Source organism: Lissotriton vulgaris, chromosome 5 (assembly GCF_964263255.1).
Source record: "Lissotriton vulgaris chromosome 5, aLisVul1.2, whole genome shotgun sequence".
NCBI lineage: Eukaryota > Metazoa > Chordata > Amphibia > Caudata > Salamandridae > Lissotriton > Lissotriton vulgaris.
Window position 1 is genome coordinate 1,290,227,202 of NC_141693.1, and position 12,644 is coordinate 1,290,239,845.

At 42.6% G+C, this 12,644-nt stretch overlaps 1 protein-coding gene across 1 annotated transcript in view; it reads right to left on the minus strand.

Annotated features, from left to right (window-relative positions):
• Positions 1-1,875: 1,875 nt before the first annotated feature.
• The window catches only part of CELSR2 (cadherin EGF LAG seven-pass G-type receptor 2), a 245,899-nt gene continuing 235,130 nt past the window's right edge, over positions 1,876-12,644 (minus strand). The window contains exon 6 of the mRNA XM_086919657.1: positions 1,876-1,971. Coding sequence (XP_086775783.1) covers positions 1,876-1,971 — 96 coding nt within the window. The remainder of the gene's footprint in view (positions 1,972-12,644) is intronic.

A 12,644-nucleotide genomic window follows, 5' to 3' on the forward strand; every position in this document is an offset into this window, starting at 1 on the left:
TAAGGAAAAGGTCAATCTTTTAAGCTGTTTGTGGGAATGGTAATGCTTTGCCTATGTATCACAAGGGAATAAAATATTCTTTGGCCAACATAAAAAGGATACTGCAAGTCACTTTGGACTAGTTATGTGACTTTATAAAGGAACTTGACCTTGTTTCTTTATATAGTCACACACCTTCTTACTGACTTGCAATTCATTATCCTATATATACAATTTCGATCTGGGAAGCTTGACCAATATGAAGACTCATCAGACTGCTCCTTGGAAGGTCAAGTATTCTTCGAGTACAGCTCTTGATATACTGTTGGTAACAATATTTAGGGATTTCATGTATAAAATATTTCTGAATAAAATGTAAAAATTCTCCTTAACAGCAGTTTTTCTCATTTTTACTTCTAGTGCTACTCGTGAAACATTTGTCAGGTGCAGAAAAACGCCTTTTCGATCTATAGCCACAAACACAATTCAACTGGGGACAGGAATTGGCCTAATGGGTAGGGCGGTCAAACTTGAATCTGGGGAAACGGGTTCGAAACTCAGTAATGATGCTGAAAATCCTGTGATTCTGGGCAAATCACTTAGGGGCAGATGTATCAAAAAACCATTTTGCTAGTCCTTAATAGCGATTTTTTGCGAATCGCTATTTCGGAATCGCAAAATGGTATGTAAGAAGAATTCTGTGAGAAAATAGCGATTTCCTAAAAATCACATAATATTTTGCGATTTATTTGCGATTTCTTAAATTGCGAATTTCGCAACTTAAGAAATCGCAAAATCGGGAATCATGCAATGCAGGAAAAGGCTGATGACATCACAACCAGGAAGTTCCAGTGATTGCTTGCACCTGCTACCCAGAGCCACACCCAGTGGCAGTTGGAAGAGTGTGCTGAGGCAGAGCAGACCTGTTTGGAGAGCAATGGAGTCACAGAAGGCACAGGAGGAACAGGCATTGGAAAAGAGGAAAAGAAAGCAGAAGGAGCAAGAAGTGCTCATTGAAGAAATGGTGTGTAACCATGAGGACCTGTTTGGCAAAAAAGCATTGAAAGTACCTGACTCCAGGAAAAGAAAAATCTGTCTGGAGATCCAGGAGAAAGTTAACTCTGTAGGAGTCACCACTCGCTCCATTGAGGAAATAAAAAAAGGTGGTATGACATGAGACTCAGATCCAAAGAAAGACTTGCTGAGAGGATCAAAGATGCCAACCAAACTGGTGGTGGAACTTCTGTAGTGGACAAACCCACACCCCATGAGGAACTGATTGAATCCACACTGTTACCTGAAAGTGTGAGTGGAGTGGCTACCATTGACAACTCTGAACCCACAGCAACTGCACAAGGTAAGATGACTGCTAATTGAATCCATGTGTGTGTTAAAAAAATGTGTGTGTGTGCTCTGCATGTCAGATTAATAGTAGTCCACTTAGACTGTGAAACAAGAACTGAGCAATGCATTATGGGAGTGGTAGTCCTATTGAGATAGTAACACTCTCAACCATAGTAACTCATGTCATTTTACAAAATAGCTCATTGGTATGCTGAAGCAGTGCAGTACAAGTAGTATTCTGCAATGAAATAATGTATTTTGTATTGAAAACAAATTCATATTTTGCACTCTACATCCACAGAACATACAAGTGAGGCCAGGACAGGCAAGGAATTTGAATTTTCACCTCCCCATGTGACGTCAGAAAATGAAGAAGAAGTCACTAATGCCCCTGTGCAACATCTGCACATACAAAGGAAGCGCCGACGTGTACCACCTATAGTACCAATGGGACAGGATGAAAATTCTGATGTAGAAGCAGTCCCCAATGAGACAGTTACAGTGTCCTCCCAAGACGCTCAACAGCAATCCCAAACTCCAAGGAGGGCACGCTCATTCCGTCTGGAGGCATCTGGAAGTAACACAGGCCAAAGTGAAGGAGTCACAGTGTTTGCAGGCCTTGAGCAGAACATGCTTCAGGTGCAGCGCCTACAACATAAGACACTGAGATCAATTAATAGGCAGCTACTAAAATCAAACAAGAACCAGGAAAGCATGGCTGCTTCAATAGAAAAACTCTGCGTGACACTTGTAAAAACTGAAAAGGCACGAAACAGGGCTGCACAGGCTGCGCAGGATAGAATGCACACATACACCAAGGCCATCAACAGGCTATGTGCAGTCACCAGCAATTTTACATGTCGCAGTATCAACATGCAGCGTGAATTAAGTGACTGCACACGTGCAATTGCAAAGAGTGTGGACAAAATGACATTGGTTTTGGAAAGCATGCAAACCACCCACTCAGGTGCAAGCGCTCTCCTCTGTTCTGGAGAAAGCGAGGACAACTCCAGTAGGAGAAGTAACATCCCCACCCAACTAACATCATGGTGCAACGCAGGAGTGGAAGGCGTTCCACTGCCGGAGCTGAGCAAGAGGCCATGCCTCCACAGGAGCAACATGCTTCCACCCGCCAGCGTAAAAAATGACTTAAAGTGTTCAATTACCTATGCAGCAGTAATGCATTGAGACCAGTTTTTTCATTTCATTAACACGTATGGATATTTCAGTTTTCAAACATTTGTAGTAATGAGTAAAACTTATAGTACTGTTTGCATGTTCTGAATTAAAAGAACAATTGCAAACTAATATTGTTGTTTAGTATTTTTTCTTACCTAAAAATAGTTACGTGTAATCACTGCCCTTCTTTGACGACCAGCCATGGCTCATACTCCTGCCACTGCCATTCTTGGTGGAGGGTTATCATCATCACCATATGTGTCAGAGTCACTCACTTCAATTTCTGTGCCTTTGCGAATTGCCATGTTATGCAGCATTGCACATGCAGTTACAATTTTGCAACATGTCTCTGGATTGTATTGCAATGCACCTCCACTTTTGTGTATGCATCTGAAACGGCTTTACAGGATTCCAAATGTACGTTCAATTACCCCACGTGTAGACCGGTGTGCCCTGTTGTACCGTCTTTCACTAGCATTTGCAGGATTTAAGTATGGGGTGAGTATGAAATCACGCACTGCGTAGGCACTATCACCTGCAAGTTAGAGAGGAAAAAGTAACTGTATGTTCAAATCCATATTGATGGATGGATGTTTGCATGTGTATTACTTACCTAGCAGGAATCCATCTCCAAACTGACCAGCACTGAGACGTCTATGAATTGCGCTATGTCTGAAGATGTAAGAGTCATGTGTGCTCCCTGGAAACTTTGTGACAATGTCATTGATAATGTATTTTGCATCGCATATGATCTGGATGTTCAGCGAGTTGTAGCTTTTTCGATTCCTGAATACATATTGTATGGCTGCTGGTGGAGTGATGGCAATATGGGTTCCGTCTATACATCCAATCACATGTGGAAATCTTGTAATTTGGTAGAAATCCAACTTGGTTTCCTGTATGGCTTGCTGTGTATTTGAGAAATATATATGATGTTGGAGTCTACTTATCATTGCGTCCAGGAAAACATGGAAAAAACGTCATAGGGCACTCCACCAACCTCAGCAATTACAGTTTGAAAGGAGCCAGAAGCCAAAAGGTGCAGTGAGCACAATACCTGCACATGTGTTGGTATTGATTGTGTTCTGGCTGTTGGGTGTGCCAAAAAAGGTTCCAATTCAGTAATGAGGTCATGTATGGTGTGAGGATGTAGCCTGTATTTTTCATAGATCTCCTCCTGAGTCTGCTGGAACAGCGTAATGCGTATTCTGACTATTCTATCCTGCCTTTGTCTTCTCTGGGCAAGTGCTTGAATGCGCAGCCTCCTGGCAATCAGGTACAGTCCCGCCATTTTGGAGAGAATGAAAATGCATTGTGGGAGCTTTTTTATGTGATTTTTTTTTTACCACCTGCTTCTACTTGGTGTTAATAGCGAACACATCTCCGGTCACCTTAAAGACCTCCACTGGCTACCCGTCAATAAGAGGATCACTTTCCGACTGCTAACCCACGCACACAAATCACTTTACGACATCGGACCAGAATGCCTCAACTCACGACTGTCCTTCTACACCCCGTCCCGCCAACTACGTTCCTCCAGCCAAGCCCTCGCCACTGTACCTCGCATCAACAAGACCACCATGGGAGGCAGATCCTTCTCATACCTGGCCGCTAAAACTTGGAACTCACTCCCCGCCTACCTTCGCCTCACCCAGAACCACCTAGCATTCAGAAAGCAACTTAAAACGTGGATATTTGACAAATAATCCTCCCCTCCTCTTTAAGCGCCTTGGGACCCTCTGGGTATGTAGTGCGCTATATAAATTCTCTGACTTGACTTGATTTTCGGAAATTCGCAATTTGTGATTTTTTCTTACATCTCGATGCGATTTCTTGCCTTGCAATTTCTAATTTGCGATTTTCGCAAAATTAAGGAAATGCTAAATTAGAAATCGCAATTTATTCTGAGAATATTCACTTCTCGCACATTAAGAATTCACAAAATTGCGAATTCTTATTGTGCGATGCAATTTCTTTGATACATGCCAAATGCACGTGATTCGCAGCATTTGCGACATGCAAAACACTTGATACATCTGCCCCTTAATCTCCCCATGCCTAACGAAAATGAATGTGTGTCCTCATGTAACACAACTGCTTCTATGCCAAGCGCTCTGATACCCGATTCCGAGTCAAGTTCGCGCTATATAAAACTCTGTACAAAAAACAAAACTGATCCTATCTATTTTAAAATATAATTACGAGTCATTAAATCCCAAAGTCACATATTCCATTTCCACCTGCTGAACCTGCAATTTTGCAATTTCACTTTTCTTTTCAATTTTCATATGATTGGATTAAAACTAATCAAAGATTGCAGAAATCTCACCAAGTTACTGTTAAATGTTTACTCATAAACCAACAATTGTCATAGATTTATTTGTGTCGGTTTTTGGTTGCACATAAATCCCAACATTTGTAAATCATCTTAAATCATAGAACGAGCCCTACAAAGATTGGAGTTGGGAAATTTGACAATACCTTTGTGAATAAGGTCCTTAATTACTAGCTAACGGGCTCAGGTCATATGCTTTCTATGGCTGTTGAATGTGTCACTCATACTGTATTCATTATTATTGACTATCCTTATTCACTCTTGTTCTCTTGCGCTCCTAATGTATCTTGCGCTCTGGAATCAGGAGCTCTCAGTGACTCGAGTTGGACTGCCAACATTTCACTTTGAGCAGGTGCTACTGGTCTCACACTGACAGGTCCAGCATCTTGGCAGTGGTGTGCAAACTTTGTGTAAGTTGCTTTTGTGTAAATACATACATTTACAGCAAAATATACAAAATGAAACAATAAAAATTAATCCATCTTTTTATGCTTCATTTTAATGCATCGTCACATCAATTTGTGACACAAGGACACATTTTGTGCAAAAACATGGTGTAAAAAATGTAAAGCACTGAAAATAACAGTCACTTGCGTTCTGTTTTTCCCATGCATTGTAGTAAATTATCCCTTTGAAAGTCATGGCTGAACGTAAAGCTCTTATAGATGATTTGCATTTGGGAGGCAAAAACATGGTGTAAAAAAATTAAAAGCACTGTAAATAACAGTCACTCACGTTCTGTTCTTCTCATGCATTACAGTAAATTATCCCTTTGAAAATCACGGCTGAACGTAAAGCTCTTATAGATGAGTTGCATTTAGGAGGCAAAATTCCAGAAAATTAATATTCAGAGTGAGTGACCCCAATGGTGATCACATGCAAAAGGTCTGGCAAAATACGTTTCTGTGCTGATCTTCACATTTTAAATACCAATATTCTCATACATTGTCACCCCTTGCCAAGGATCCATTGATTTGCTAGCAAATTTAGGTCGATCAAAGTAGTTTTCAATTACTGAGTTGTGCTCTGCATATCTTCAAATATCGCTGGATGAAGAGCCTCAAATGTTGACTACTTTTATAATACCATTCGGCGCATTCAAATAGTTAGGCTTGCTGTTGGGCTTGCCACTTCAATAACTGTCTTCCAGAAGATGATGGATGTCCTGCTTGGTGACATGATTGTGGTGTCAAGCATTCCAGGATGATACCTTGATTTTTGCTCAAGCTCATGTAGAGCATGGTATATTTCTGGAATGTGTCCTGGCTAAATCTAGAGACAGAGGGAAGAATTTGAAGACGTGACAGGTGAAAGAGTTTTACTCAGGGGGTTTAGTAAGTGGTGATGCAGTCTCCTTTTAGGGGATTAAGCCTACATTTTATTTAACCATGGCTATCAAGAAGACAATCTCAACTATGTTGTGCTATGCTTGAGCTTGTTTTGAACACGGCTATGCCCTATTTGTTTAGCATCTATGATTGTAATTAAAAGAAGGCTGTAAATTTGAATGGACTTCAAAAGCCAAAGAAGTGTTTGAATAAGTAAAACAGGGATGGCTCTTCCATTAGAGTGGAGGAGCGTCCCCCCACTTAAATGCCCCCAGAGATGAAAAATGAAACGGTAATGAAGTTAATTCATTACCATTTTATTTTTCATTACCCTGTCCCAAAAGAAGTGCCAGGATGGGTAGGGGCATGATGAATGGTAGCAGCAGCAGGGAGGAAGGTGGGCTGCCTTTGCACTTGTTTAAAGTGCGCATGTCGCTTTTGCTGGCTGTCTTGCGACAGCCAGCCGCACATGTGCACTTTGTATCTCACTTACTCAGCTGTCTCAAGACAGCTGGATTAGAGAAAGCAGAAGCCTCCAGTGCTCCTGTGAGCACTGATAGAGACCGCTAACACCAAACCTGGCACTGTTCTGATACTGGTTAACAGCAGGAGAGCAGCAGCAGAATTGGGTAAGGGAGTTATCTGGGGCCTGGAGTCACGAGAGAAGAAGACCGGAGCGAGGAGGATGCAGCAGCAACCACTGTAAGAACATTTTAATTGTATTAACTAAATTGTTTTCTTTTATGTTCAGAAAGATTTTATTAAGTTTTAAGACAAAATGAAAAAGAACAAGTACAATACAAAAAAGAAGAACGAAGTTACAAGCGTAAGTGATCAAATAATCAATAAGAAATGCATTAAACCAAAATATGCAATAGTGATATATAGAAAATCGCAAGTAAAGAGGAAGGGGAAGGGGGAAAAAAGGGGGAAAGGGGAGGGAAATAACATGTCATAGGATCATAAATTCATATAAAACAGAGTTACAGTGAAAATGTAATGTGAAAAGAGAACATAAGAAAATATATAACAATATCATTGCAGAACATATGAATCAATAGGAGATCAAAACGACTGAAATGATTGTGAATTATGAGTGACGCCTTTAAGAGATAGCTGTGCACCTCTCCTCGTAAAGGTGATCCATGACCACCAAGCATGGACTGAAAGAGAAGAAGCATCTTTCCAACAGAAAGTAATGGATTTCAAGGCACTGTGATTAGAAAATTAAACAATTTTGCCTCTGACTCAGTAAGGGGAAAAGTTAGGGCAATCGATTTGCAAATCAACAAAGTAAAGGAAATATCATCTTGTAAAGGTAAAATTTTCAAAATTACACTCCATACTTCCAACCAAAATTTCATAATAACTGGACAATAAAATAACATATGGCGAAGTGAACCAGGGCTAGCGTTGCAGTGCCAACAAACATCAGAGGGTAACAGTTTTGCACGACATAGACGTGATGGAGTCCATAAAGTGTTAAATAAAATATAAGCATTGGTTTGGTAAAGGGACACTGGGAGCCAGCCAGAGATACTGTTAAGCCATATAGAGGACCAGGAGTCATCTGACAGGGAGATGGAAAGTTCATTGTTCCAGAACGACGAAATAATCTGAACATTGGAGCCCTGTGAGGTGGTAAGTTTTTTATAAAAAACAGAGACAGCTTTTGGGGACGATGTTACAGCTGTAAGGTAAATTAATAAGTCATTTGTGGTGGAAGAGGGAATACCATTGGGGAAGGAATCCAAAATAGAGTTACATAAAAATTGATATTTCAAAAGGTCAGTAGCTGGGATACCAAACTTTAACTGTAGCTGCGCAAAAGGAATAAAAGCATTACCATTAAATACATCTTTAAGATATAAAATCCCTTTTGAAATCCAAGAGGACCAGAAGGTAATGTTTCTGTTCAATTTAAGTAGGGCACTGTGCCATAAAGACAAGTGGACTGTGGAGAGTAGGGGCAATTCTAAATTGTTTTTAATTTATGAAACCACCCACTACCCATTTGCTCCTCCCCCTCCACTCGGCGAACATGGCAGCTGCCACTAAAGTTAATAAAAAGAAGTTGGTGGGGGGCCACAAGCACTAAGAGAGGGAAAAAGGCAGCTGCAATAATTTCCTGTGCATTAAAACCAGACAAGCAGAATTCCGGCACCATTGAATAAAGGGCACTTGTTTGGACATATCATAGAGAAATGTTGTTCTTATATTTGGGGAGGAGAGTTTGAAATCTTTACTGACCACAAGCCATTGAATGGAAATGGAAAATCTAAAGCTACAGCCAGGCAGGTTACGCCTTTATCCAAACCCCAGGGATATAATTTTACAATTAAACACATACCTCGTGATAAAAATATCAGGGCAGGTTGTTTGTCTTACATGGTTCTGATGCAAATAGATAGAGATGATATTCCATGGGGGAAAGTAGCCAAGGATTTTTCAGGTCCATTTACTGCCAACCCACAAGAAGTATATAATTACTGTGGTGGACAATAATCGAAAATGAATATATTTGTTTAAACTGAATCTGCCAAAACAGAGGGTGAGATCAAATCTGCACTATACATTTTTGAAATAGAGGGACCACCTAGCGAAATCTTTACAGACAATGGAACCCATTTTGTTTCGGAATGTATGCAAGAGGTTTAGGCTATATATTAGAATAACCATTTCAAAGTCACAGTTTATAGTTCAGCTTCAAATACACTCATAGAAATGGTCAACAGTTTTCTTAAAGAAGGAATGTACACAGTTTTGGCATTTTTGGCTTTAAGAGTAGAAGAATATTTGATGCTTAGGATACGGCTTTATGTCACCCCATCACACAGTACAATCACTATATCTCCTTTTAAAATGTTATGGGGAAGGAAACTAACAGCCAACCTGTGCCCCTAATGGTTGGGAGATTTCAGGTTTGTTGAGGTACATATCGGTTTGGAGAGTAATGAATACCATGAGAAGGTACTGAGAAAGCAGACTTCTTCAAAACTTTATTTTGACAGAAGAAATAGTGTTAAATGAGTGTTTTTGAAGGTAGGAGACTGCTTATATAGAACCCTCATAAAGAAGTCAAAGGAGAGTCAACATTTCATCTTCTGTTGAGGTTGCCAGAGTAACTAAGTTAGCTGCTTGTTGATGCTTTATTGATCAAGGTTGGCAGAACAAGAGAAGTCTAGCACATCTAACAAGTGAATAAGCAAAGGTTATTAGTGATTCAAAACACTATATTAATTTTAATCAACTTGATGGGTTGGGAGAGGTCAGTAATTGTGTGTTATAAAAAAGAACAGCTATAGAAAGGACTAGTGAGGTCAGTGGCAGTGGATCCTCCAAGCTGTGGCAGGAGCAGGCAGCGCTGCCATGCAATCTCAGGCCCCATGTAGTAGATGCAATATGAGCACGAAACACCCATCTGTAGCGTCTTCCTCAGCCATGGTATCCACCAATGATTATTTCACACACAGAGCTTAGTTTTACACATCTTTATTTCTGTGCATGTAACTGCGAACTCAATAATCTAAACCAGTCCTCAGTGCATTCTGCTCTAACACTTAGGTCACCGGTCTAAGGAGTCCCTCAAGAGCCAAAAGGGTTCCATTATTTCTAACTTTCAAGAAACTACGGGCCTGATTTAGTTGTTGACGGGGACACCGCAAGCCTGTGGTAGCGACAAGCAGGTGACATCTCGACATTGCGAGATCCCCGCTTGGCTGGCGTTGTGCCTGTGGTGCAGTTATGGCAGTGGAATAGGGTGACCAACCGTCCGTAAATTTCACGGACAGTCCGTAATTTCGGCCGTCTGTCCGTTGTCCGTGAAGGGATCTTTAACGGACGCCATTTGTCCGTCATTTTAACAGGGCACCGGTTGCCCCACCCACAGCTTGCACCCACCTCCCTTCTTCACTCCGATGCTGCACCAAAGCTCCTCAGATGCCCTGCAGCATTGGAGAGGCACAGCGGGATGGCAACCCTCACACCTCCAGCCCTTGATGACCTGTTAAGAGGTGCTTCGAAGGTGGCTGAGAGGGAGGGGCTGCAGGTTCAGGAGCAGCGACATCTATTCACATGCAAACAGCCCTGAATGCATCATGTCTCTGCTATTTAAAGGGGGGCTCACACATTCCATTTCTACCCAGGGCCCCAAACATCCAGACCCGGCCAGATTACACCCCTGATTACACCGAGGCAGCACGTGGTTCTCTTTACAGAGCGTAATTACTGTCACTAAATTGTAAGCAAACCTCGGTTCTTCAAACATGCAGTCTATAATGTAAGAAAATAAAGAAATGGCACAATCAAACCCACACTGATTAACAAAGTATGGAGGACAATCAGTTCTCTTAGAGTATCTCCTGTAAGTACTGTACATCACAGTGGGGGATGGCATTTTGGACAGAGAGCCTGTCTTCTCGTTGTCTTGTGCAGGAGGGGGCGAGGAGCCCAAGATGATACTTGAATACTGCATGCCCACCCCTGTTCCCACCCTGGTGGATCCTGTTCCCCCTCCTGTGATGGCTCCTGCCCCCCCACCGCGTGATGGCTCCAGTCCCCCCATGTGGTGGCTCCTGCCCCCCCGCCACTGATGGTTCCTGCCCCCCCCCCCCCCAGTGTTGACTCCTGCCCCCCCCCCCCCTGCCTGTGAAGAGGATGGATGGATTGATGAGTGAGGGGAAGGATGGAGAGAAAATGTAAATAGCTTGATGTATGGGTGGTAGGGTAGCTAGTTGATGGATGAGGGGAAGGATGATGGATGAGGGGAAGGATGATGATGAGGAGAAGGATGATGGATGAGGAGAAGGATGGATGGGTGAGGGGAAGGATGGATGATGGATGAAAGGAAGGATAGATGAGGGGAAGGATGTATGGATGAGGAGAAGGATGGATGGATGGATGGATGGATGGATGGGAAGGATAAATGGATGGGATGGATGGGTGAGGGGAAGGATGGATGCTGGATGAAAGGAAGGATAGATGAGGGGAAGGATGGATGGATGAGGGGAAGGATGGATGGATGAGGAGATGGATGGATGGATGAGGGTAAGGATAAATGGATGGGATGGATGGATGGATGGGTGAGGGGAAGGATGGATGCTGGATGAAAGGAAGGAAAGATGAGGGGAAGGTTGGATGGATGAGGGGAAGGCTGGATGGATGATGAGTGGGTGGGTAGAAGGATGGATGGATGATGAGGGAAAAGGATGGATGAATGATCAGGGAAAAGGATGGATGGATGATGAGGGGGAGGATGGATGGATGATGAGGGGAAGGACGGATGGATGGATGATGGGTGGGTGAAAGAATGGGTGGATGGAGAGTCGGTGGGTGAAAGGCTGGATGATGAGTGGGTGGGTGAAAGCATAGATGGGTGATGAGTGGGTGGGTGAAAGGATGGATGGATAGATGAGTGGGTGGGTGAAAGGATGGATGGATGGATGAGTGGGCGGGTGAAAGGATGGATCAGTGGATTGGATGGTGGGTGGGTGAAAGGATGGGTGGGTGGGTGGATGGTGGGTGGGTGGATGGTTGGGTGGATGATGGGTGGGTAGGTGGATTAGTGAAATGATGGATGGATTGATGGATTGATAAGTGCAAGGGTGAATTAATGGACGTATGAGTGAAAGGGTGGATGTAAGGATGGATGAGTGAGTGAAAGGGAGAGTAGATGGACAAAAGGATGAATAGATGTGTAAAGGGGTGAAATGATAGATGCATGAGTGATAGGGTCAATGGATGGATTCATGAGTGGATGTGTAGATTGAGGGATGGGTGGGTGGATGGATGGATGGAAGGAAGGATGGCTAAGTGAAAGGGTCGATGGAGAGAGAAAGAGAGGATGGATGGATGACTAAAATAGTGGATGGGTGGAAGGATAGGTAAGTGAAAGGATGGCTGGATTGGTGAAAGGGTAAATGGCTGAATGGATGAGTGAATGGATGGATGGGATGAAGAGTGGATGGATAAGTGTACAGATGGATAGGGTGAAAGGATGGATGGATTGATAATGGAGGATGAGTGAAAGGATGGATGAGGGGATGGATGAAGGGATGGATGAGTAAAATGATAGATGGAAGGATACATGATGAATAGGTTTGCAAACGGTTGAATATGTTTGGAAATGGCTGGGCTTACTTATATACTATTGCGCGACCTCCGATGTGTCTGTAAAGCGTACCTATTGTCCTGAAGTTTTGTCCTGAATTTTGACCTCCTGTCCTGAATTTGTGTCCTGAATTTTGACCCTTTGTCCTGAATTTTTACACTCACCGTCCTGAATTTGCACCAATGCCAGTTGGTCACCCTACAGTGGAATGCTGCAGCTCTAGTTATGAGCCACAGTCAATGCCGCCATGCCGGCACACTGTTTCCCTGCAGCACATTCTGCAGGAGTGTCACGTTCTCAGCCAGATAGAAGGATAAACTTAGTAAACTACAGGTCCCAGGATGCCTAGATAATGGTCTGTCTTTTGTGT